Source organism: Globicephala melas, chromosome 6 (genome assembly GCF_963455315.2).
Source record: "Globicephala melas chromosome 6, mGloMel1.2, whole genome shotgun sequence".
In the NCBI taxonomy this organism is placed as follows: Eukaryota; Metazoa; Chordata; class Mammalia; order Artiodactyla; family Delphinidae; genus Globicephala; species Globicephala melas.
In genome coordinates this window covers 105160001-105186532 of record NC_083319.1, presented here as the reverse complement: position 1 = coordinate 105186532, position 26532 = coordinate 105160001, and the positions used below count along the sequence as shown (strand labels likewise).

Below are 26532 nucleotides of genomic sequence, written 5' to 3'. Positions count from 1 at the left end.
GTTTAGCAGCATCATTGGCCTATACCTATTAGATGCTAGGAGCACCACTACCCCCAGTTGTGACAATCAAAAATGTCTCCAGACATTGCCAAATGTCTCCTGGGGGTAAAATCATCCCCAGTTGAGAACTAATGTCCTATAGGAATTTTTTTTTTTTAGATTTTTTTCTTTCGTAACAAATGGTGGACGGTGGGGGAAGGGAAATAATATCTAGTGTTTATTTGGTGTGAGCTAGGCAGTATACCTATGTTTTTTATTTCATCTTACAGATAAAGATGCCGAGGTTCAGAGAGATAAAAGAACCTGCTGAAGATCACAAAACTAGTTCAGCAGTAAAATCAGGATTGCAAACCAGGCTTGTCTGACTGCAAAGCCTTTAGTCCTTTCCTACACACTCCCCACTGCCTCTCTGCAGGAAAAACAGCATACCTCAAATTGAAGGTGAACTGACTGCAAACTCAACAAGTATGTCCAAAAATATTTTAAAACTTCTGGGGGGAGGGGATTTATTTCTTTTATCCATTAAACTTATTTGAATATTACTCTATATGCTCACACATATCGGTACTGGGGCTTCTCACTACCGTGTGGCTCTGGTCTTATCTCTGAAAAACACAGAGCAACACAATGGCTCAGCTTCAATTCTCCTTGTTACAAATTATACAAAAGCCAGAGCCTAACGGTGCCAAAAGCAACTGGTATTGTTTACATAAGGGCTGAAGACTAATAGTTAACTTTCTCTCACGTTAATTCCAGAAACAGCAAATAACGCCTCACTTTACAACTACAAACGAGTGAGATCGAGTAAAATGTCATAAAATGGAGAAGGCATTAAAGCAAAGGAAGATGGAAAGGTTGGTTCCAGCGTTCCCTCCCTCTCGCCTTTCGCTCACGCTCGGCGGCTCGGGGCGGCGCGGCCTGGGTCTCGACCGCCCCCGCCAAGCGCCCGTCGGAGGCGCCCGGAGCCCGCTGGCGGCATTTCCCGCCTTGGGGCGAGCTCGGCCTCTCTCGGAGAAGCCTGTCCCGGAGCCCGGCCTGGAAAAACAACAGCAAGAAACTTTGGCTCGGTGGCCGGTTCAGTGAAAACAGGCTAAGACTCAAGTTTGGTTCGGGGCTGCAGCCGCCGGGTCCGATTTGGGGGTGGGGGCGGGGGCGTCACCACTCGGTCAGGTTCAAGTGCGCATGTGCGCGAGGAGTCGCTCGGGCACTTATTGAGCGCCCACTGTCTACGAGCGGCCGGGGGTGTGTACGCCGGGCGCGCGCTGGGGGGGTGTTGGGGCGGGGGTCGCGGGCGCGCGTGGCCGGCGAGGCGCGCGCAGGCGGCGTGCGCGCGCGGCGCCGGGGGAGGGGGTCGGGGGATGGAGGGCGGTGGGGGGGCAACGGAGGGAGGGCGGCGAGGGGGTGTGTCCCCCGCCTCGCCCCGGCGCTCGCTGGCTGGCGCGCGCCTCCGCTCCCTTCCCGGGCGGGGAATCCGGGCCGGGTTGTGGCCGCGGCCGCGTACGTGAGCGCAGTGTCCCGGAGAGGGAGGGCAGGCCGGCCAGGTGGGCGCGAACGGAGCCTCGGCGGGCGGGCGGGCGGCCGGAGCGGAGCCGGGCGGTGGGCCGCGCCGGGCGGGCGGGGGCCGCGGCAGCCGCAGCCCCGAGCCGAGCCGAGCTGTCCGAGCGGGAGCTGCCCGGCCCGCGCCACCGCTCGTGGCGGGGCGAGGTGAGCTGAGCGGGGACCTCGCGGCGCTGCAGCCCAGGGACGGGGGCGGCCCGGGAACTTCCCACGCTCCGCACGCCCGTGGGGGCTGGGCCGGCGACAGGAGGGCCCGGGAGGCGGGCGCCGCCGGGGCAGCGGCCGGTAGGGCCGCGGGGGCGCTGCGGCAGTGGCCGCGCCGGCCGGGAGAGGGTGGCCGCCCGCCCTCCCGTGCGCCGCCTTGTTTATCTCGCCCGCCGCCGGCGCTCGCCGAGGAATCCCCTCCCCAACTTTGAGCGCTGGCCGGGAGTCGCCTCTCCGCCGGAGGGTGACCTGCCCCCTCCCTGACCCTTTCCGGCCGGGCCGCCGGCCCAGTTCTCCCGGCGCCCCGCGCGTTCCTGCCCGCTCCGCCGAGCGGCCGGACGGGCGAGTGCCGCGCTCCGGGACGCGCGGCGCGACACACCCTCCACCTCGGGGACTGGCCCCCACCCTCCCGGTCCCCTTCTGTCCACCCCGCTTGCTTCTGCGCGTCTTCACCCTGCCTCTCCTCGCCGGCGGCCCCTGACCCTCCTCAGTACTGGCACTGTGGGCATGTGCGGTGCCCGGGTGGGGGCCTGGACTGGGAGTTTGTCATGTGCAATCTCAAAGGCAGCATTTTCTTTTCTGCCTGGGAATTCAGGGCTCAGCGCCTTCACTTTGGGACGGACGCAGTAACCTACAGAAGCCCACCTGCCAGGCGGCCAGGGGTCCCGCTGCCTCCTTGATTGCAGGCAGCCTGGGCCAATGCTCGGTGGCTTTGGAGCGCTTCTCGCAGGCCAGCGTTCTCATGCCAGGCGGCCAGGTGCAGGGGTTACCTACAGGCCATCGGTCCGTTCTTTACACCCCCTTTTCTAGGAAAGTGTATTTGGTGCATTTTGCCTGGAAGTGAGTGATCAACAGGTATTGAAGGCCTTTTCGACACCCTCCTAAGATGTTGTGTAAACAGAGGTTCTGGGTCTCAGGGAACTTGAAACACCAGGAAACATAGCAATTAAGTTCAACTCCACAGGTACCTCTGGGGGGCTGCTGCGTTCTCAGCACCATGCCAGGTTCTCTGGGAGATAAAAGACACTCAAGAAATCTAAGGCCTCAGAAAGCCTACTGACCAGGTAGAAGTGATTTGAGAGCTCAAGTTCAGATTAATGTGCACAGACTGCGTAAGTGATTGCACATGCTGGGGGACAGGGGGACTGTCAAAGGCAAGGTCAGGGTTGGGGAATGGACTTAGAGTCCTAAGTTAGGAAATAAGTTATGCACGTGAAGGATAACCGGCAAAGGCCAAAGGCACGGGAGGAAGAAGTAACCGGTGTGAGAGGTCAGAAAGGGACTATGGAGGAGAAGAGGTTCAAACAGTTATCTCAGTGAGGAGGATGCAAAAGATACATGAGATGATTCCCTCCAGGGTTTATAACCTCGGGGGGCGGGGGGACAGAAAGACTTGAGCACGGGAAATAAGACCTCAAGATAGGGCACAATGACCTGGCAAACTGCGAGGTGTAGAATAGGTGCTGTTGGCGTTCAGAGAAGGAATACGGTAGGAATCACCAAAACTGTATTTCTGGAGTGTGAGACCTTTGAGATGGGCCATGAGGTGCAAATGAACATGACTTTTCCTGAGAGACAAGGAGATGGCCTTGGCCAGACCACGGGATGTTTCCTGAACAGTAGGAGATAAAGATAGAGAGGAACAATGGTTGAGGTTGTGAACGTCCTAGAAAGCAGACTGGGGGATTGCATTTTACCTTGTGTGTACTGGGGAGATAGTAAAGGTTTCTGAGCCAGAGACTGATGTAACGAAAGGGTATTTGGGAAGATTTTTAAAAGTAATGTTAGGAGACAAATCAGTTAGTAGGCTGTTACAGTTGTGGAGTGTCCAGGGCTTGGACTGGGATAACTGGAAATGGAAGACAGGGTGGATTTTAGAAGCATTACTGTTGAAATAATCTGTTGACAGGGGCAGGGTGAAGGAAGGAGATGAATGGAAATTAATTCTTTGTGGAAATTGATTACACGCCAGGGCCTTGGAGCTGCTGTAGTTGGTAACTTGAGAAATCGGAAATGTGTGTTTTGGAGAGAAGTAATTGACACTCAGGCTGCAGGGAAGTTTCTTGTGTTTGCCAAGACGTCGAAACATAGGTGTCCTGCTAGCAGCTGTGGCTCTGAGGTTGGTGGGAAACCAGGGTGTGTAGGGTGGAAAAGGCTGCCAAAGCCGGGGAGGGAAGGCACTCCGAGGAGTGTCTTCTTGGTCATGGGGTGGGGGGCAGTAGAGGATGCTCGTGAGGGGGACTGGGGGTCTGAGTTGGAAGGCTCTGTTCTGTCTTGCCATTCAGAAGATACCACCTGGTCCTGAACATGAATTTGGTAAAGCAGCTCGGAGGAAATGAGGCTCCAAGGAGGATGGGCCACTTCTTCCGCTAACCAGGAGGGTGGGATTGGAGGTTGGAGGGAAGTAGAATAGAATTCACTAAGCACATACATTGCTGGGCTCTGAAATGACGTTGAATTTTGCTCTCCACCGAGACCTTCAGTCTAGTGCTGTTGTCCCCTTGTAGATGTGCATGGGGGCAGCAAGATGATCTAAAAGAGGAAGGAGATTTTGGGCCTAGGGATAGTGCCTTTCCCAGGGCCAGGCCCCTCCTAACCAGAGAGAGCCCTTGCCAGTTCCCAGGAAGCCAGCGACCAGCCCGCAGAGTGGGAGCTGGGGTTTCTCCTGAGCTCTGAATTCTGCTTTCCTGTTGCAAGGGTGACTTAGGGTGATTTGCTGAACAAATTCCCTAAGCCTCAACTTGCAGCATCTGAGGGCTGGTGAATTTGAAGGGTGATTGCAAAAAGTTGCAGAATGAGCGAGAATGTAATTGCAGTTACTTAGCCTCCCTGTTTCTCTGAGATGCAGGATCAGTGAACTGGCAGGGGAAGCTGACTCGTGTGGGGAGAGGTAGCAGTCAGATATTTTTTTCTTTTTAGAGAATATATGACTGTCAAAAAAAAAAACCAAAAAACGTTGCGTGAAGCACTGGTGGAGCTAATCTACTCGTTAGAGAGCGCTGTTTTCTACACTGTTTCGACCATGACCTACATTAGGAAATAAAATTTACATCATGACCTAGTATACTCAATCATGTATGTAAAAATCTAATTTAAGTTCATGAGTACTACCTCTTTTGCTTGGTGCAGTCTCCTCTGGTACTTTTATTTTCTATTCCATTATTTTTCATTTAAAAATGCTTATTGTTTCCCACTAAGTCGATGTAACCAGTCTGTAATGGATCGTAACTCACAGTTGGAAAAACAGCTATAGAGCATTTTCATATCTAGGAAGTACTTAGGAAGCTGCACCTGGGCAGAGCTACGCTTAGTCGTGCTGGAGGTGGAAGGAAGCATGAGGAAGGGATTGAGGGATAGGAGAGATAGGATCCACCTGTGATTAAGGAGCAAGGCAAGATGACGAAAGGCCAAGATGAAAAATAAGTAGCCGTAGGGCTCAGGAGAAGGAGCCATGCTTGTTTGGCTTGGAAAAACTTTCTGGAATAGGGAAGGAAGTCTGGGAAGAACCCTTTGGGGTGTCTCATGGTGCCACACAGGTGGGGTGTGTATCACGGGCCACAGCTTGGAGTTAGGGGTGTACATAGTGTGCGGAAGAGTGAAGAACAGAGGTCCTTGGGAGAGGAGGGAGCCGTCAGGCTGGACAGGTCGGTTAGGATCAAAGGGCGGTGGAAGGGTTGTAAACGGGAGGCCCGAAGAATGTGTTCAAACCTTCAGATGAGTTGTCATTGGGACCACGCAAAGGTCTTCAAAAATTAGGAGCAATCCAGAAAACCTCTGGAGTTGGGACTCTGGTAAAGAGTCGGAGCAGGCAGGTCTGTGCAGCTGAGTGGCGGCTGCCCGCTGTGGGCGGGAGATGGCCCGGGGCCCCCAGCCGTCCCAGTTCCCGTTCTCTCTGTTGCCTCAGTCCAGTCGAAGTCAATTCCCTGCTCAGCCCTGCAGGCCTCTGGGTTTGTGACCTGAGTTTTCAAGAGGCTCGAAGGCCAAATAGGGACTTTGGGATCGCGTCCCTGGCTCTGGGTGGCCACCGCAGGGATTCGGGTAGGAGTGTGACATGGAATCTTAGAGCCTTGTGTGCAAATGATTTGTTTTGGGCAGGTGGGCAGGTGAGGAGCACTTTCTGAGTTGCTGCCGGCTGGCACTGTGAAATATTTTTCTGATGACTGGAATGGTACTAATTAGAGACGGCTTTGGGCTGTATTCTCTATGGTGAAGCCAATTTCTAGCGACCCCAAGATCTCTCAGGCCTTGTCATTTTCCACTTCAGGCTGACCTGGTTAGCTGGTGGCTCCTGGCACGTATCCTCTGAGAACGATGTCGGGGTAATAACTTGGTGAGATGTGAGTCATGGCTGCCAAGTGCCGCAAAACATTAGATTCTCAGGAGCTTTGGTTCTGTGAGTCAGTAATAAAGGAACGGCAAGGAGAGGGGCTGTGTCACTTCTTATTTCCTTCTTCCTAGGATGGGCCCGGGGGTAGGCTTCCAGGATCCAGAGATTGAGAAGCCAGGATTCCTAGTGACCACGGGATAATTGGTTCAAGGTGTGAATGCAAATGACTCCTAAAAACGAGGCTGATTTGGGACCAGCTGAAATGAATAAGTTCAGATCTCTGTGGTCTGGAGACACTTTGGTTTACCCTGGGGGTCCATAACTACCTGTGATTCAGAGCCCTTCCCTGGGGGAGCCACAGGTGACAGGGACTGAATAAGAGCCACCCGGCTTTATACAGGTGCGCAGTCTGATTATTTTAAAATACAGGTTTGGGGGAAAAAAACGTAGAAACTGAAATGCTTTTTGCTTAATTGCTTGAAGAAGTGTGCCCTTAGGATGCAGGGATAATCAGAAGTCAACCAGATCGTATCAAATTGAACCCATTGCCTGTTTTATATGATGGTTACTGGGTCAGAGAAATGGTGCAGCAGCTATAGTACCCTTTGTCTTTAGTAAAGTACTTAACAATTTCTGAAGATATGAAGGTCCATATTAAATAAGTGGTAGAATGTGGGCTGAATGGTGTTATTAATTTAATTTGATAGTCATGTGCAAAAACTGTTAATTAGTGGCACCGAGTCAGCCTGGAAAGGGGTCTGAAAATGAGTGCCATAGGGTTCTGTTCTTGGCCTTGAGCTGTTCAACATTTATTCCAGTGTCGTGGATCAAGATACAGAAGGTATGTTTGTTGATGGCGTAGAGGTGGGAGGAATTGCTTATTTAGTAGATAAACCAAGGTTCAAAGACATCCAGAATGAGGGCCCAAATTTAAAAAAGAAATTCAGTAAGGGATAAACGTAAAGTCTGATTTAGTTTTTAACATTTGAATTGTAATGTTCATACATTCTGGTAGGATGATTCCGCTTCTGGAGACCACATCCAAAATGTAGATGATGCTTTGTGCACAGGGATTATTTAGAGGTTTTTTTTTTTTTTCTTAAACTATAATGGAAAATTGGAAACAACCTAAATATCCAGTGGTGTGACTGGGCTGGAAGTAATCCGAAAGTGATTCCACTAATATTCCGTAATAGTGGAATATTATGGCCATTAAAACTAATGTTTAGGAATAATTTTAAAATAACATGGACAGATGTTTCTGCTAAAAGTTAAGGTGCATCTACAATATGATTTCAAATCTTAAAGAAACAAAGTGCATAGAAAATGACTGGAAGGAAATACACTAAAAATTCTAATACCAAAATACTAATATTGGTTACTTCTAAATGGATGAGTTGAGTGACTTTCTTTTTTTACATTTTAAATTTACTATTTGTATTTCTTATAGTGTGTATGTATATCACAGTGGAAAAAACACTACCATATATGTAAGTATATCTTTTAAAATATACTTTATTTTTTAGGCCAGTTTTATGTTCACAGCAAAACTGAGAGGAAGGTGCAGAGAGTTCCCACGTACTCCCTGCCCCCCTCACATGCACATCCCCCCACCATCAACATCCCTCACCTGATGGTACATTTGTTGTAATTAATGAACCTATACTGACGGGACATAATCACCCAAAGTCCATAGGTGACATTAGGGTTCACTCTTGGTGCTGTACATTCTGAGTTTGGACAAATGTACCCACCATTATAGTATCATATAGAGTACTTTCACGGCCCTAAAATCCTCTGTGCTCTGCCTATTCATCCTTCCCTCCCCACAACCTTTGGTAACCAGTAATCCTTTTACTGCCTCCACAGTTTTGCTTTTTCTAGAATGTTATACAGTTGGAATCATACAGTATATGGTCTTTTCAGATTGGCTTCTGTCACTCGGTAATGTGCATCTAATCTTCCTCCATGTCTTTTCGTGGCTTGATAGCTCATTTCTTTTTAGCACTGAATAATATTCCATTATCTGGATGTCCCACAGTGTAGTTATCCATTCACCTACTGAAGGACATCCTGGTTGCTTCCAAGTTTTGGCAGTCATTATGAATGAAGCTGCTATAGACACCCGTATGCAGGTTTTTGTGTGGACATAAGTTTGCAACTCCTTTGCATAAATCCCAAGGAGGGCAGTTGCTGGGTCATATGGTAAGAGTGTGTTTAGTTTTGTAAGAAAGCACCAAACTGTCTTCCGAAGTGCCTGCACCATTTTGCATTCCCACCAGCAAAGAATGAGAGTTCTTGTTGCTCTATATCCTCACCAGCATTTGGTGTTGTCAGTTATCTGGATTTTGGGCATTCTCTTAAGTGTGTAGTGGTATCTCATTTTAATCTGCATTTCCCTAATGATTTGTGATGACATCTTATGTGCTGTTTTTGTTATCTGTATGTCTTCTTTGGTGAGGTATCTGTTAAGGTCTTTGACTCCCTTTTTAAAATTGAATTGTTTGTTTTCTTATTGTTGAGTTTTAAGAGTTCTTTGTATATTATGGATAACAGTCCTTTATCAGATGTGTCTTTTGCAAATATTTTCTCCCAGCCTGTGGTTTGTCTCTTCATTCTCTTGAACACTGCTATTTTAAAAACACTTTATCATTCAAGGACAGGATGGGTAAAGGACAGGATGATTCATTTAGTGACTAATCTTGAGTATTTACCTGCGTGTGTCAAGCACTGACGAGGTACTGGAGTCAAAAAAAGAAGACTCAGTCCCTGACCTGAAGTTGATGATCTGATTGAAAGGGGGAGACTGACAGGTAAACAGACAAGCACAGTGTAACCCTGGTGGTCCTCCAGGTGCTGAGGAGGGGGCAGATCATGTGGGAAAAAAGTTTTTTTGTTTTTTTTTTTTTGGTACACGGGCCTCTCCCGTTGCGGAGCACAGGCTCCGGACGCGCAGGCTCAGTGGCCATGGCTCGCTCTGCGGCATGTGGGATCTTCCCGGACCAGGGCACGAACCTGTGTCCCCTGCATCGGCAGGCGGACTCTCAACCACTGCGCCACCAGGGAAGCCCGGGAAAAAAGTTTTGAGATTGTTCTGTTCATGAGTTAAATGTGAGCCCTGAGTGGGATGAGGCTTTTTAGAAATTGAATCCCATTCATAACTGGATCAGAAATTCATCAGTCCAATCACAGGGTCTAGTTTTAATGACCTCTGCTGGTCATGTGACATTCGGAACACTGGGGAGCCATGATTTAAAAGAAACATGAACAAACAAGGCTTCGCCCACAGGAAGGAGACTAGGATGCTGTGGGATCAGGAATGACCGGAGTACATTCATGGGGTGGGTACACAGTAGCACTTTTCAAATATTTTCGTGGTTATGAGGTATAGGAAAGAGTCGACTTGTTCATTTCTGCTCTGGTGTTGGAGTATGACCGATGGATGGGACAACTGCTTTATCCTCTGTAGCTTCAGATTCTTCTTCTGTAGAATGATTGCATTACATGATTCCTTATCCACTGAATGATTACACGAAGGTGATGAGCTTTAAGGTTCCTTTTAACCCTAAAGACTGGGAGAGCAGATTTCAGTTCTATCAGAAAAGGAATTTTCTTGCTGGCAGGCCTGACGAACAGTGGAAATGTCTGCCCATGGAGTAGTGAGCTCCCCATCATTGAAGGTGTTCAGGTTGGGCTGAATGCTGTGGATTCGGGGTGCTGTAGAGGAGAACAGGAATTAGGCTGGCCTCCAGAGTCCTTTCTAATTCTTGGGTTATTGTGTGACTTGTCAAAGCTGAAAGATAATGTGGAATATGGAATATGCCTCTAGTGTGTCGTACTGGGGTCAAATCATCATTTTAAGTTCTTTAAAAAAATGTTAATAAGTGGGTCCTAACATTTTCAAGAGATCTTCTGGGGTTATTTCAGAAAGGAGGAAGAGAACTATTCCAGGGTGGGTCAGGACTCAGTCTGTGGCCCCAGGGCTGCTGAAAATGGAATTTTGTCTTTAGGAAAAGCAAGAAGGTGGGCGTAGGGTGGAAAATGGCAAATAACAATAAATAAAACAGATCGACATATGGAAGACTAATATGTTTATTGGCCGGTTGTATTCAGTATAATGAATGAATCAAGATGGGGACCTTTAACTGACTCCTGGGTCCTCTGCTTGGCTGTGGAGGATCTGGGAGTGTCCTTGACCATCTCCTCCTTCATTTTCTCCACTGCAGATTTATATCACCAGGTGCAGCACGTTAAAAACCATCCCAACATCAGGGACGAGTCTGAACCTTGTGATTGCTCTGTAGGCTTAGTGAGAGAGGGAGCAAGAGACAGATTTAAAGAAACTTTTGTGTGGGATTTTCCAGGAACGCATATGTTTAGTTGCTATCCAACAGTAAATTTGTGGTTTGAATGAAAATTTTTTTGTTTTTGCACTTTTATTATTTGTAGCTTACACGTGGATGTTTAATTTTGCCTAAATTTTACTTAAATGTATGGTTTATTTAGAATCCACCCTGATCATTTAAAAATTTTAGATTTTCTTCCTGATATTTTTGGATTACTTCTTTTGCTGCTGGGGACACTGCAAGGGCTAAGTCACTTAGCAAACATTTCTTGGAGAAACTCCACAAGGAGAACAGAGGTTTATCTCATCTTTTGGAGAAGAACACAAGATTTCTGTCGCCAAGTGATTCATGCCTACATTTTGGCATTTGAAAAAAGTCAGTATTGGGCAAGAAAGTGCTCTCTTCATGTGGAGTAATTTCAGGGTGCACACCTAGGGGGCGTCAGTTTTCGATGTATGTAAAAAATGTAGGCAGAACTTGGTAATTGGAACTAAAGTTGGAAGTCTTTGTGCACTCGATAAAGGGCCCAGGCCGCCTTTATCTCAGTATCATTTGGACCTCACACAGTGTATATGGTACGTCATCTGTGCTTTGTCGCATTGCTGTGAATCGGCTCCCTGGGCCACAGAACAGTGGGTATGGGAAAAACTTAGGGTATCATACTTTTTTTTTTAAGGCAAAATATGATAAGAAGTAACAGCTCTCAGCCTTTTTTGTCCTTTGAGTACTGGGAAGCCATAAAACTCTTTTAGTAAAAACAACCACACTCAATGGTTGTTTTTCAAAGTGCAGGGGGAATGAAAAACTCCCTGTCCTCTATTTTTCTTCTGCCGAAAACGAATTGCTCCTGGTGCGCCGTTCTTAAATTCCTGTGTCCTCTATCCATTTTAATCTTGTTATCTATTTTTATGGTGACTGTCGCCATGGTACTTGTGCTCTTTACATAGCACAACAGAGATTTCAGATGTCTGATAAGACAGCTCAAAGTTCTGCTGCAGCTAGCAGAGAAACTGTACTGGGGTAGTTTTTTTTTTTTTTTTTAAATTGAGGTGTAATTTGCATACAGTGGAGTGCTCAGATCTGAAATGTGCTGTTTGATCAGTTCTGACGAATGCATTTTGAGACAGAACATTTCCGTCACCTCCGAAGTGTTCCATGGGACCTTTTCCAGTGAATCTTCCCCCCAATTGGAAGGACCACAGCTCTGATGTCTATCACCCTAGGTTAGTTTTGCCCTACCCTAGGTCCTTAATATTAGAATTTTGTGTTTCTAAGGACTTTTCACGTAGTGTCTTGAAGAGGTGGAGGTGGAGGAGTGTCTGTGTTGAAAAGTCAGCATTCTGTGTGGTTAGGTGGCCCCGGGGGAGTAAATGATATTTTGGAGCTTTTCTAATGTGGTGGTCAGAGTCTTCCTTCTCATTAGCCCACAGGATCTGGATTTATGTTAGAAATCCTGATTCCCGGATGGAAGAGTCGGGGGCACAGCCGGCTAGGCCTGGTGTGGGTTACGTGTGGTTGGGCGAGGGCTGCCATCATTGGCAAGTCCGCATGTGTGCGTGCGTGTGCATGTGCGTGCGTGCGTGTGTGTGTGTGGTGTTGGAGAGCTGGAATGCTCAACTAGAAGAACTGAAATCGCTCCTAGGACATCCCTTTGAATTACCCAGAAGTCCCCTGACAGGCCTTTCTCTTTTTTCTTGCCTCTTCCTTGAACTAGTGTATAAATTGAACGGTCCACAGAGTCACAGAGTTGGGCTTCTAATATTGAAACAAGATCTGTGTTGCAGAGCCCACTGCTTTGCACTGCTGAGCGCTCAGCCTCCCAGGAAGCGTGTGTGAGATTGGAGTAGAAATTGCCCCCAAACATGTGACTGAAATGTACGGAGCAGGGTCAGTTTCTTGCTTTTTTAAAAAAAAATTACATGGTGAAATGCAATTTGCATTACACAAGTACTACTTGAACACATTCTCTGTAGGGGAAAAAAAAAATGCAAACCTTCCAGAGCAAACAAAATCTTCCTTGACAACCACTCCTAATCCCAGCCCTTCCCCAGAGGTTAACCACTGTTACGAGTTTGTTGGTATTCTCCAAATGCTTAACATACTTGCATTTATACCTAAAGAACTTAAAAGAAGCTAAGTGCACTGGGAGTACTAAGTAGTGTGCTGGCCCCTTCCACCCCACGACATCTCAGGGATGGCTTCCTGTCAATATGTATAGGTCTTATTGATTTTGTTTAACTCCTGCACAGCCTTCCTTAGAATCAGAAGGCTAAACTGTTGGTTGATTTAGCCTAATTGATGGCCATTTAAGTTATTTCCAAATCCCCTGCTGTTACAAACACTGTTACAATAAACATGGCCTTACATGCCTCTTTGCCACACACGTCAGTGTTTCTCTAGGGGAGATCCTGAGAAAGGGGACTTGCTAGGGAACAGGATACGTTAATTTTAAATCTTAATGAAGACCCATTACAAGGTCAGTTCCAAGCTTAGATTTAACGCAGGCCGGGCATACATGAGGTGGGCTCAGACACGAGGCAATTGTTTTCTAAGAATGGGGCAGGCTTTAGGGTGTGCGAGTGTGTGGCCCCATGCTTCAACACGGTTTGGCTGGAAGGGTGGGTGTTGGGAAGGGCTCCGCTTAGCCCCACAGTCAATTCTGTCTGGCCCCCTGAGGACTTTGGCCTGCGTGTTGGAGAAGAATCCCTGGATGAATGAGCAGCGGTGGTGGACTCTGGATGGTAAATTCTAAACCCAGTTCGTTCCCTAGCTGGAGATCTCCAACGCATCTGTGATTCTTCTCCGTCCGTCCTTAGAATACGAAGTGTGGCCTCACACTAATTATACAGCACAGATCTATGAATGTCACTCTGGAGCGTGTTAAGTGCCTTAATAAACAAGTGCTGGGTGTTTGATGCAGGAGAAGCTCAGCGAGGCCTGAAGTTCTCTAAGGTCAGGGTCTGAAGCTGAGGCTCCGTCATTCTTCTGTTCAGTTCATCGGCAAGAGCCTGCACGTGTGTCGAGTACCGGCGGATTATTTAGAACGCTGGTGTTTCGGTTCTGCGGCTCCCCCTGCCCTGGGTTTCTGGTGAGTCGGTGCTGCCCTGTGTGCTGTGTAGGTCTGCACGGGTGCATGTGGATCCAGATCTGGGACAGCTGGAACCCGGGACTGAGCGTCAGATTTGGGGAGTTCTCGCAGAGGATGGTCACGCTCCGCCTCGGGGAGGCCGGCCAGTGGGCCTTGAGCCACCCTGGGCAGGGCACCAAGATGGAGATTTCAGCTGGAAGAGGAGGGCAGGGTTGGGACCTGTGTGCTGAGAGCAAGGTGAGGGGCCGGGTCACGTGGGCTCTGCTTTGGGCCACGGGGCAGAGCCGGCCGGCTGGGTGCTGAGCTCTTGAAGCAGGGAGCCCTGCGGTTGGTTCACCGTGGCCAGCTGGCCTCTGAATGGAATATGCTGGCTTTCTCGGTTCCCCTGTCTTGCCGAAGTCAGTTCTGTTGAGATTTCAGTTAATCAGCGGCTCACCCGTGGTCAACTTCTTGATTCCCTTTAGAGTCAGTTGTGTTACTGGTTCGGGTTGAATATCCTTTTGCAACCTCAGTTTCCAGATGCCAGCGGGACAGTGGCTCCTAAGCTCTCCGAGTGGCCCACCGTGTCATTTACCTGTCTGGTGCTGGTCTGAAATCGGGGAACAGGGGAGGCAACACATCTGTTGAGATCCTTTCCCATGCTGGGCACTGTTCTCATTTTTCACGGCAAGGCAGGAAACCGAGGCTCCGAGGTGGTGGCTTGTGGCCGAAAGTCACACAGGTCCAGGTGATGGGCTGCCACGAGCCCTTTTCCTGGAGAGGCGTCCTCGGCAGTGTGCCCGGGGTTAGCTTCTCTTGCACATTCTGTTTCTATTTTGAGGAGCCAGTTTTAGTTGCTCAGGTGTATCCAGACTTTTTTTTTTCCCCTCAGCCACAGCATTCCTGGGGGATGGGAAGCATTCCTGCTGGTGCTGGGGGAGATGCTGCAATCCCAGGAGATCAGAGCAGTCTCCCGGGAGAAGGTGATAGAGTGACAGCCTGAGGAGCCACTGCCATCCTGAAACAGAAAGCCTGTACAGTCAGCCGGGAAGTCAGAAGGGAGGGAGAAGTTGGATTAAAAGTTGATCTGTGGAAGCCTGTTATCGCCCTTCTGGCTAGACACGTCTCTTCCCTTGGCTGGTCAGCCATCCTGGTCTTGGAACGAATTCTGGCACCCAGCTCTTATTTCAGGTTTTTAAATGTTATCAGCCACTAGAACGTTCTGTCATCCCAACAGCACGTGTTTCTTATCTTATGACTTATAACTGCCAAGATTACACTTTTATTTCCCACTGGCTGGTTTGGCATCGGTGGCTCCCAGATGAGACTTGGATTCTGGAGGGGTATTTTGGGCACCTTGATCCCTTCCCACACCTGTTTCTCTCTTCTGGTTTGGTGTCTCTAGTTGGCCCATCCTGTCTGCGTGTGCATCGTTTCTCATCTATAATTTTGCATCTCCCACTCCTGGCCCGGCCCCCGGACCAGGTGGTTCCTTTCTCGGGCACCTGCAGCCCTGTGTGCTCTGATTATCCACCCCTGTAGAGGGCTGCTGCCTTTTTATTACCTATTGATTCCAGCCGGGAAAGTCACCAGGTGGCTCTCACCTTCCCTACAACTGCCGCCCCCCCACCGTCTGTTTATTTAGCATAGTCAGGGAATGTGACTATTCATTCAAAGGACTGTTGAGTTCCATATAGTTTTTCTGCTTTAACCACTTCAGTGAAAAAATAGAACCTGCATTTCTCTGCCTTCAAAGTGGGGAGAACGTAAGGGGCCCTTTTCTTGTATCTCGGGGTTGGCACCTCAGGCATCATGATCACAGAACTTTTCTGGCGTGTCCACTCAGGGCCTTACACTAATGGGTCCTGGACTGTTAGGCGTTTTAAGTTCTCCCCTCTGTGTTTTATATTTTGGGGGGTGGTTCTTTTGTTGCCAGCTTTCTCTTTTCATTATTGTAAGTGCCTCTAACAGATCCCTTCTTCCCGATGAAACTCACGCTGTCTTCCTCACAGCGTTCGTTGTGAGGATCAGACAAGGCCGTGTGAAGGCATTGGGGCTGGGAACTCTGGAGCCCTTCCCCCCGAGCCCCTGTCCTGCTGCTGGGTCTCCCCTTGAGGGGAAGAGAGAACGAGTCCAGGGAGGGGCCGGGAAAGCTGCAGACACCCCAGCTGGCTAGCTCGGGCAAATCAGTGGCCTTCTGGAGGACCCTCAGTTTTCTGAGCTGTAAAATTGGGATTAAATTGTCCCTCCCTGTTTCCTTGAGTTGCCAGGAGGTCAGAAAAAAAAAAAGGAAGCCTCGAATGTGTGTATCAAAGTGACTGTAAACCCAAATGCCATTCAGGCATTCGTTGGCGGTTAACGTTCAGGTTGGAAGCTTACCCTGCAAACTGCTGCAGGGAACTGTCAGTTCTCGGAGGCTTGTTCTTGCGGAGATACTCAGCTCCTGGCTGGCTCCCTCCTTCCTGCTGGCTCTGGGTAAGATGCTGAGTCAGCAGTCATGCATCTCTGTGCCTCCTGCGTCTCACATAGTTTTGGTACAGCCAAATCAGGTTTAACCACAGTGCAGGCACCCACACGTATACACATGCGTGCGTGCCCCGTGCACGTACGAAAACAGTGCTGGATCATCTCTCCCTCTCACATGGCACGTTCGTAGGCATGCTTTTACTTATCCCTGCTTCCTTATAAAGCATTCTCTACCTGTTTTCAAGAAAACACTGCTATCTTAGAACCGAGTCTGAAACACTGAAGCGCTACTAAGACGCTATGACTGTTCTTCATTTTTAGGCGAGCAGCAGGTCTTATTTCTTACAACACATTATTTTTTAAATGTGGGGCTCTCCTCACCTATGGGAATAGCATCTCTTCAAAATCATAAATTTGATGGGATAAGCAAGGGCTTGCCGTCTAAGGGAGATGCAGTGCGTCGGAACTGATAGAAGTAGTTACAGATCACTGAGCCCTGTGTGCCCAGTACTGTGCTAAGAATTGTCTTGTTTCATACGGAGTAGTGTATGCACAGCAGAGCAATGAATAAAGTGCACTGGTGGTTTTGAAAGCAAATGGGGAGCTAGGTGTGAAGGAAGGGGAAGTGTAGTTCTGGGCTGAACTGTGAAAATGCTTTCCTTCCCTGCCGGCCGTGCAAACAGAATGGTCTCTTTTACTTGACTGAATGGCTGTTGTGCAGTCAGACCGACAAAAGTATTTGTTGATCAGGGTCATTTGTTATTTGCTGGAGAAAATTCAGTGTAACCAGATCAGGTGACCTATTTCTGTGGCCCATCTGCTGGGATATGAAAATAGCACGGCTATTTGGGGCCCTTATTTTCTCCTTCCATTTTTCTGTTACATCTATTACTCAGATGATGGTAGTCTAAACTATTATACATCGAGGCAGTGTAATCCAGTTTTTGTGGGGTTTTTTTGCGGTACGCGGGCCTCTCACTGTTGTGGCCTCTCCCGTTGTGGAGCACAGGCTCCGGACGCGCAGGCTCAGCGGCCATGGCTCATGGGCCCAGCCGCTCAGCGGCATGTGGGATCCTCCCGGACCGGGCCACGAACCCGTGTCCCCTGCATCGGCAGGCGGACTCTCAACCACTGCGCCACCAGGGAAGCCCTGTAATCCAGTTTTTAAAAACCTTCAGACGTTCCACAACTAAAGATCCTGCACGTGGCAACGAAGATCCTGCATGTTGCAACTAAGACCCGGCACAGCCAAATAAATAAATAAGTAAATAAATATTAAAAAAAAAAAAAGCTTCAGAAGAAGACAACAATTAGAATGACCTGAGAATCCAAATGGTCCTTCTCTGAACAGCTGATTTAGAAATCTTGGTATTGAATCAATTACTAATATGCTCAGTGCTGTGATCTTAAGCTCATATCATGAAAACCTAAAATGCATACCACACATTTAAAAAATGGTGTAACAGGACCTGATGTATAACTTGAGAGACCTAGATGTTTTCGTGCAGGCCCTTGGCTACCCTTGGAGGTTTTTCTGTCCAAAGCCAGGCTGGGAAGAAAATCCTCTGGGAAGAAACGGTCAATATATGCTCAGTGAAGTGAATTTTTTTTTTTTTACTTTTTCTGGAGAAGACACCCCAGAAGAAAATAAGGCTTAAGAAACTACCAGGCAGCATTTGGGTGGTGATGGTGGAGTATGACAGCTTACCTCTTTCTGCCAAGGTTCAGATAGCAAGGACCACAGATGCATTTGCATATAGTCATCAATATGCTGTGGACAGACATGGCATCTCTCAACAGAGATCGTCCCTGGCCAAGAATTGCTAAAAAAGAATTGTTTTGGACAAATGAATTGTCCTATTCTCCACTGAGTTCTGTTATAAAATAAAAGATGTGGTGTGCTGTAACATTTTGACCTTTGCATGAGCTTAGAATGTCACATTGAAAAAGAAATGAAGTTAAAACTTTACAGATTTAAAAGAAAATATTAGGGACTCCCCTGGTAGCGCAGTGGTTAAGAATCCGCCTGCCAGTGCAGGGGACACGGATTCGAGCCCTGGTCAGGGAAGATCCCACATGCCGCGGAACCACTAAGCCTGTGCACCACAACTGCTGAAGCCCGTGTGCCTAGAGCCCGTGCTCCGCAACAAGAGAAGCCACTGCAATGAGAAGTCCACATGCCGCAACTAGAGGAAACCCGCACACAGCAACGAAGACCCAACGCAGACATAAATAAATAAAATTAAAAAGGAAACATTAGCAACTTTCTGATAAAAGATTAAGAATGATATGCAAAATATTAGCCAAAGAACCCAAAACTCAAATCGATGTTCTGTGCGGTGGTTACCTGGGGAGATCATAGAGTAGAAAGCTTAAGGTTAGTGGAGAACCTGAAACTCTTGGAAGAGGAGTAATGCCCGGCACCTTGGTCCCTAAATTGTTCATTAGAGAGGCAGCAAAGCACCCATGCTTCGGCAAAGGGGAGTCTTACCCCAGACTTCACCCATCACCAATACCCCCATTAGTTGTGTAATGAATCAGTTTGACTTTATGACCTGTGTCCTGGAAGTGCTACTCGGTGACGTCATGGCCTGTTGCCATGGGAGGTAGGAGAGAGTACCCGTTGAGCGTGAGCGCATGCGCGTGCACACACACACGGATGTGCTGAGACCTGGGATTCTCCGGCAACAGTGACATGTCAAATGGCAATTTGCAACTTAGAACCACAGAGAGGGTTTGTTTTCCTATTCTGTCGGTCCCAGTTATTTAACCGATGGCAGATGTCCTCATTAAGGGCTATTAGCGCATCAGAAGATGTTTGCTGAGCCTGGAGAAGGTCTAACCTCTTTTACATGGACCAAAATACATCTTCTCGGGTAGCCAACCCCTCCCTGTGGGTGACAGTGGTGGGGTGAGAAGCAAAGAGTACTCGGGATATCTTAAAACTGTACATCAGCCAGGAAGTCTTTTTTAGCATGAGTTATGTTTCGGTCAAGGACTTCGTAAGTCGAGAATGTAACATTGTAAAGCTGGATTTGACTGTGCGTTGAAACACTGTTATTGTTACCCTGAAAAAGATGTTTCTTGATTTCTCTTTGCCGAACCTGAACCATGTGGCAAGTTAGGGGCTGGCTGGTTATTATCAACCATCAATAGCTCCCAAGAAAGAAACCAATAAGGGGGTGAGTTCAAAGTAGAGATCAGGGAAGAAAGATTTGAAGGAAGCGGTGGTTACATTGGTAGAAACATGCTGGGAGGGGGTTGGGACCCTCAAGCTAAGGTATAAAGTAACAGGCCGTCCTGGAAAGTCCCTCTAGAGTCTACATTAACCTGGATCCTCTTCCTGCCTGCATGGCAGACCTCTGTAGGTGCTTGAATTCACTTCCGAATCCCCGAAGGACTTGAGGGATGGTGTTATCTGTTGAGCCATGTTCCTAATGTAATGCTGATCAACACACCTGACCATCCTGCCCAGCCTACATTTAATCTAGATTCATGTTTTTTCACTCCCATGCTATCAATCCTCAGTGTAAATTTGGCTAAGATTTCCCTTAACTTTTGGGATTGATTACATTATCTCTCTGCACCCTCTCAGAGGGCAATATTGTGTATAAAGGTCTTCCCAAACTGCTAAATGATTAACAGTGACCTGGACTGTTGAACAAGGTTGGAGGAAAGCATTGGCCTTTATTTTGTAGGTGGGAGGCTAAGATGCAAGTGGAGAATGGGTTTTCAAGGAAAGAAAAAGCACACAAGGAGACTTGCAGGATTGGGAGCTGTTTTTTTGTTTGTTTGTTTTGCTTTTGCTTCTTTTTTTTTGTTTCCTGTAGAGGTTCACTGACATAGGGGAAAAAAAATACCATGTAGGTGAAAAGCAAGCTTGAGTGTTTTATTTTGAGAGATCTCACACCTATTGGAATAATGGTAGGATCAGGCCCTTTGACACCAGATAGACATGAGTTCAGTCCCTAGTGGCTGCCTTTCCTGGTTGTGTAGCCTTGGCAACCTAACCTCTCAGTGGCTCAGTTTCCTCATCAGACATAAAAGACCATATGTTTATCTTAAGTCGCTCTGAGGATTAAATTAGATACAATTTGCGAAAGCTGGTGCTATTAGGCATTTAATAAAGGTAGTTTCCCTTCCTTCTTTCTCTTCTGCTTTTAAAAATTAAGATTTGGGCGCACTATAAATAAAACAAATAATAAAAGGTATTTCAGGGTGGAATTCAGGCCAGTTAAAGGTGAAAGGCCAGAGAATGCATGTGGGAAGAAGCCGGAAGTGGGCAGGTTCACCAACTGCAAATCCAGCAGGCTTTGGAAGGTGCAGCTTCACAAAGCAAATAAAAAGCGTTCTTTACATTAAAAAAAAAAACAGACTTAACAAAAACATCGTCAGAGTCTGTTAGCCAAATATTTCAGGCTCCGTCTGGAAGCCCAGGAATTTTGGAAATACTACCCTTTCTTCATTTCAGTGGTAGAAACCTCAAACTTCCTGCTGTGGAAAGTGGGGGTGGCCACTGTGTTTTTTTCTTTCTTTTTGTTTTTTTTTTTTTTGGGTCAAGAGCAGGATTGTTTCTTTCTCTGGATGGATGCTGCCATCTGATGTCTCTAAGTGGCACTGTGGCTTCACTTCTAGCTCAGCGACGTTAAACTGAGGGTTTGAGATTCTTGTTTCTGGCTTGAGGCTTCGAGGACGGTGGTAGGTGACTGAGTTTTTAAAACCAAATTAGCACCAAATCAGCTTGGACATTTTTTTTGGTAGTGGTAAAGAATTTACTCCTTACGTTTTTATTCCTTTTGATGACATACATAGTAAGGCTTTCCAGTAGAGTGTTACTAAGTATAAAGTCACCAGACACCTAGAGAGGAACTCTGTAGGATGCTGTGATTTTGACCTTTTTCTTATCTCTTTGCTTTCTAGGGAATTCATGGTGGAGATACCATACTCTCTGATTCTAGCCCTTGAAGCTCTGAGTAAAACACTGATAAAAATGTGCCAAACCCTTTTCCTCTGTATTTGCGACTTTATTCTTAACTTTTAAACTTATTTTTACCCTTCACGTTTTGTTATTGTGGAGATGTTTGCTGAGCATACTTTGCTGGGATGGTTGGGAAGGAGGCCAGGAATCGGGAGACGAGAAGATGGCATGGGACCCAAACGAAGCCCCGAGGTACTTCTGGACAAGGGTGAAAAGTAAAGAAGGTTTATGGAACTATTCAAAGAAAGTTTGAACCCATAGCTATGGTGCAGTTTTCTCCTGGCGTGGGTGCGGCCAGGGGCAGAGGGGTGGGAGGGAGGAGAAAGGCCGCTGGAACAGTCTCTGGAAATGCCAAGCTTAATAGACAGGGGTGGAGTTAGCCTGATGGGAATTCCAGGTAGGGGAACAGTGTTGGTATTGAGTCTATGAAAATCCTAGTATTTTACACCTGCCACGGCACCGGGGATATGCTCTGTACAGATCAGTTCCTCGACTAAATACTGACTGGAGAAGTGAGTTAACGAGGGAACAGGGCACCTGGGGCAGCAGAGATTCGGAGTGTGCTACGGTACCCAGAGGGAATGAGCCGCAGGGTGGCTGAGGAGCTCCGAGCGCTCTGGAGAAGGGGCAGCGTGAGTTTGCAGGGTGCCAGGTCTGATTCTTCCCCTTCCGCCAGCGGACCCAGCAGGCCTGGGAGCAGCTGTGGCCCCTGGTAGCGATCCACCCCTCGAGCCCTGTGCGGATGCGAGGCATTCTGGTTTCTGGGGGTGAAGGGACTGCAGAGTTCTGACCTGTTGTTGGGTGACCAGTGGAAGTCAGTTCTTGGAGAGGAGTTGGTGGGAATGAAGCTGCTGACAAGGGCAACCAGTAGCCTGAGGACCAGGGGAGGGAACCAGGGAGGAGGGTATGCCTGGGGTTGTGAGCACAGAGATTGACCCTCTGGTGCTGGGCAGTACCTTGTGACCCAGGTCATGACATGGACAGCAGAGATGGAAGTCAGTGGAGTCCAAGGAGGTGAGAATAGGGAAGTAGAGGCCATAGGTCATGGGCCCCAGGCAGAGGGTATTTGGAAAGAGGAGGGAGAGCATGGTGTCGTCCTAAAAAGACACAGACTTTGAAGTCAGTAGGTCCTGAGGGGCCCTGATTTGGCCTTTTACCCTGACCTTGGTCAAGTCTTTTAATCTCTCTGGGTCTTTGTTTTTTTGAGAACAGAATAAGGATGGACACTAATGGTACCTGTGGAATGAGAGAATGTCAGTACCACACTTAAGAGTCTAGCACGTAGGAAATGCTCTTCAGTGTTAGGTATGAATACAATGTCTACACATAAGTGAGGTGTTAAGAGGTGAGCTGTCCAAATAACCTGGGGGTTATATCTTATTACCTAACGGGGGAGGGGGGGAAGGGATTATTCATCATCTTTTTAAGAACATGAAAGGTTAGTCTAATACAGAATTATTTAGAAGCCTGTGTCCAGAGGGCTTCTACTGGAACGTTCTCATTGCTCCTTGAAGGTTGATAAGGGGAGTATTAGCGTTGTGACTTACAGATGAGGAAACAGGCTCTGAGTGGGGTCCACAGTGCAGCCTGAGGCAGATCTACTGTGTTTTCCCTGCATCCTGCTTAGCAGGGAGGCTGTGGATCAGGGGTGGGATTTCCCAAGAGCAAGCTCGTTGACTGTTTTGAATCTCTGAGGTCCCATAAGATTGACTTCCTCTTTTTTGGAATGGTGTAGGCACATGAAGGTCAAGGGGTGTCCCCCCCCCGCAACCCCTGCCCTGGGGCTTAGAGAGTGCTGGCTGGTTAGAACCCTGCCTCTCAGGCAGGAGGATTTTGACTAAAGGAGCATCACACCAAGCTTTCTGGTGTTGTCTCCTTCTTAGCTCTTCTTCCCTATAAAATGCAGAGGACAGCACTCCCCAGTGCCCTGCTTTCTGGAGTATTATGCGTGGGGGTGAGCTGATGCCTCTGAGCACGCAGAAATGATGTGTGCCGTTTCCAGAGCAGCTCCTGTCCATCGTGGGGTGACCGTGCAGAGGCCTGGAATGGTTCTCCTTGGTCCGTGTCAGGGCTGTGGCTCTGCGTTTCCATCAGCCCTGAATGCTCGAGTGGCCTGAGCCCGGAGCCTGTGGGGGGCAGGGTGCAGGCAGTTGGGAGGCGCTGAGAAGACCTGGGTTTGGAGTCAGGAGACCAGATCTCGTTCAGGCTCTGACACCAACTACCTGTACCGCCAGGAATAAGTCGCTTAAGCTCCCCCACTTTAGTTCCCTCAAGTGGAAAACAAGGAATAGTTAGCACGGCTCACTTCTGTGGCTGTTGGCAACTTTGAAGCCAGCTGAGCTTGAGAATCTGAGTGTCTGACAGACCCCCTCCCGCTCTGACTTAGTGCTGTTGTAATAGCATCCTGACCCGGGAAGCGGATGTTGGTGTGGGAGCATCTCTTAGTGCTGTTGTAATAGCATCCTGACCTGGGAAGCGGACGTTGGTGTGTGTGCTGAGATGCTCCCCGCGGGCAGAGCAGTTTCAGCAACACAACCCTGGGTACAGCCCTCAGGAAGAAGAATAAGGAATTTGTTAAATTTGCAGTGATGCATCCGCCTAAGAAAACACTGTGTGACTTATAAAAGTATGATTGTAGAATAACATGTAATGATACAGTATAGCCCACACAGGATAAGTGTAAATTCAGTTTACCAAACCATGATCCCATTTTTGTAGAAATAGAAATATATAAATCTGTGTGTAGAAGAAAGCTTGGAATGCTTTAGGAAACATGGCTATCTGTGGGAGGCGGCTTCTTGAGGGATTTGTTTTTCTTTGTGCTTATCAGTACATTCTAAATGTCCTACTAGTAACAGGTGTTACTTTTGTAAAAAGAAAAAAGTTGTAAAAGTTACTTTAAAATGTTTCATCCTTTTTGACGGACACTCACGGGTTCCGGCTGCGTGTAGGGCCTCCTGATGCCTCCAGATACGGGATAAAGGACTCTGTGTCCCCTTTGCCTCCCAGGAAAGGCAGCAGCATGGCCAGCGTTCTGTCCCGGCGCCTTGGCAAGAGGTCCCTCCTGGGCGCCCGGGTGTTGGGGCCACCCGGGGCTGCCCCACCCTTGGAGCCTCAGGCAGAGCTGCTTGAGGGGGCGGCGCCCCAGCCCTTCCTTGCCTCTAAGGACACGTCCTGCCAGGAGCAGCCCAAGGAACTCCTCAAGGCTCCAGGCACCTCAGGCCTCCAGCAGGTGGCCTTTCAGCCCGGGCAGAAGGTAGGTTGATCCCCGAGTGGACAAATGTCTGATCTCTCCAGGCTTGCATCTGGCAGCCCAGTGGTGCCCTGAGTGAAACTCTCTGGGCACGGGCTTTAGCACAGACCTTTTCCCTGCAGCCATATGAGCCCTTGGGCAGCAGGCTTCCCAAGGGAATGAGCAGACCCAGGGCTCCTCCACAACAGTTCTGGGCTCAGGCCGGTTCAGAACCTCAGTTCAAAGCATGGCCAGAGCTGTTTCTCTTAATCTGTCTCAGTTTGCAACTTTATAAAAACAAGGGAAAGAATCTCAGACTTACAGGAGACAGATAAGATTGCATCTTTGAATTACCTTTAGATGTTTGCAAGAGATGAAGGTGTTTGTTTAGTTGGAATGCCATTTGGAGTCCCTTTTCCAGTGTTTCCTCCCCTGTGGCAGGCTCAGGCATCACCTGTGCCTGATGTTGGCACTAGATCCAGATGCATGGGCTTCTCCTTCATTGCCTTCTCAAGAGCTGATAATAGAGGCTCTGCTTTCTGCCTCTGTTTCAAGGCTTGTGTCGTCCAGACATCTCTTCCCATGAGGTGAGGCCACCTGGCAACTGCTAGGCACCCTTGAAAGTAGTCAGCCTACTTCTTCACCACTACCATCGTGCTCCCAGGTAGACTCAGGATTCTCTGAAGGGAAAAATGCAGGGTGTGAGCAATTCAAGGCGATAGTTGGGGACCAGCAGAGATATAGGACTTCAGAGGCTAGTCAGGGCAAGAAATCAGGAGGGAGGGACACAGATTCCAAATTCGTTTGATTTGAGAATTTAATCCGTTTACATTTAAAGTAATTAGTGATAGGTAAGGACTTGGTATTGCTATCTTGTTAACTGTTTTCTGACTGGTTTGTAATTCCTTTGTTTCTTTCTTCTTCTCTTGCTGTCTTTTTTGTGTGTGATTTGTGTTTTTTTTTTTTTTTTTTTTTGGAGTCCTGTGCGTTGATTTCTTTATCTTTTGTGTATCTCCTAGAGGTTTTTTCTTTGTGGTTACCATGAGGCTCACAGAAAACATCCTATAGTTATAACAGTCTATTTTAAGATGATAACAACTTAACTTTAATTACGTATAGACTCCAAGTTAAAAAAAAAAAAAAATCCCAGAAACTGACACCTTTGCTCTCTCCATCTAGAAAATTTATAAGGATTTGTTTTGGGAAGAACCAATCCACTGTGGCTAGTCTGGGTGTTCAGGTGGGAAGCAGGTACCTGGGAGCATCTGCTTGAATTAAAGATGAGTCAGAGAATGCAGTTTGTGGCATACGGCTCCCAGCTCCCAGAACTGGGGACATATGGAGTGAGAACTCCCAAGTGCTGACCACTGGCTGCTGTTCTTCTCTCCCCAGGTTTGTGTGTGGTATGGAGGTCAAGAGTGTACAGGACTGGTGGAGCGGCATAGCTGGGCAGAGGATAAGGTGACTGTCTGGCTGTTGGACCAGAAGTTACAAATCTGCTGCAAAGTGGAGGAGGTGTGGCCGGCCGAGCTGCAGAGCCCCATCCCCCAGGCGCCACCTCCCGAGCAGGGAACCCAGGCACCAGCCTACAGGCCTGTCTCCAGGAACATCGATGTCCCAAAGAGGTTTGTGTGACAGAACCTGGGCTCTGAAAGACACATGGGTGGTGAGGTATGGGGTTTTGGGATGTCTTGTGTTGGGGAAGGAATGTGGAACAACCAGGTGTCTAGTAGTCAAGATATCAGACAAATGGGATACAGTGAGAGGGCATCCTTTTCAAAAGACCCAGAAGGGCGTCTTTTCTTCCCTGTAACTCTATTATGGGTGATATAGCTTTGTCTGGCTAAGGGCTATTTTTTCCCCCTTTCATGCTCAAACTAAAATTAGGTCTTAGTTTTTCATGATGAGAGAGAAAAAAATGGCTTAGATCAGGAGTCAGCAAACATGTTCAGAATGGGCCAGAGTAAATAACGTAGGTTTTGTGGGCCAAATGATCTCTGTCACAGCTGCTCTGCTTGGCTGTGGTCACGTGAAATCAGCCACAGATAGTATGTAAACAGGCGGGCGTGTTGTGCCCCAATAAAACCTTACTTACGGACACTCAGATTTCAATTTCATGTCATTTCCATGTGTCATGTCAAGAAGGAATATTCTTCTTTTGATTTTTAAAACCATTTAAAAATTGTTAAGCCACTCTTAGCTTGTGAGCCAGGCTAAAACAGGCGGAAGGCTCAGTCTAGAGATTGCAGAGCCCTGGCTAGATATTTAAAACTATCGATGCTGAATGAAGTATGCTTACTTTGCTTTGGAATTTTTTTTTTTAATTATTTTTACTTTTCTGGCCACACCGCACAG

The 26532-nt window shown here is 47.9% G+C and overlaps 1 protein-coding gene across 5 annotated transcripts in view; it reads left to right on the top strand.

Moving 5' to 3' along the window:
* The first annotated feature begins 351 nt into the window (after positions 1 to 351).
* ZNF395 (zinc finger protein 395) overlaps positions 352 to 26532 on the top strand; it is a 37221-nt gene continuing 11040 nt past the window's right edge. Inside the window, exons 1-4 of one of the 5 annotated variants that reach the window (XM_030879119.3) lie at positions 352 to 465; positions 757 to 854; positions 23955 to 24201; positions 25570 to 25802. In XM_030879119.3, coding sequence (XP_030734979.2) covers positions 820 to 854; positions 23955 to 24201; positions 25570 to 25802 — 515 coding nt within the window. In that variant the 5' untranslated portion in view covers positions 352 to 465; positions 757 to 819. Of the gene's footprint in view, positions 466 to 756; positions 855 to 1049; positions 1102 to 1193; positions 1243 to 1482; positions 1542 to 1599; positions 1705 to 23954; positions 24202 to 25569; positions 25803 to 26532 lie in introns of those variants that run through there. The other 4 variants (XM_060301307.2, XM_060301305.1, XM_060301306.1 and 1 more) reach the window with 4 other exon arrangements.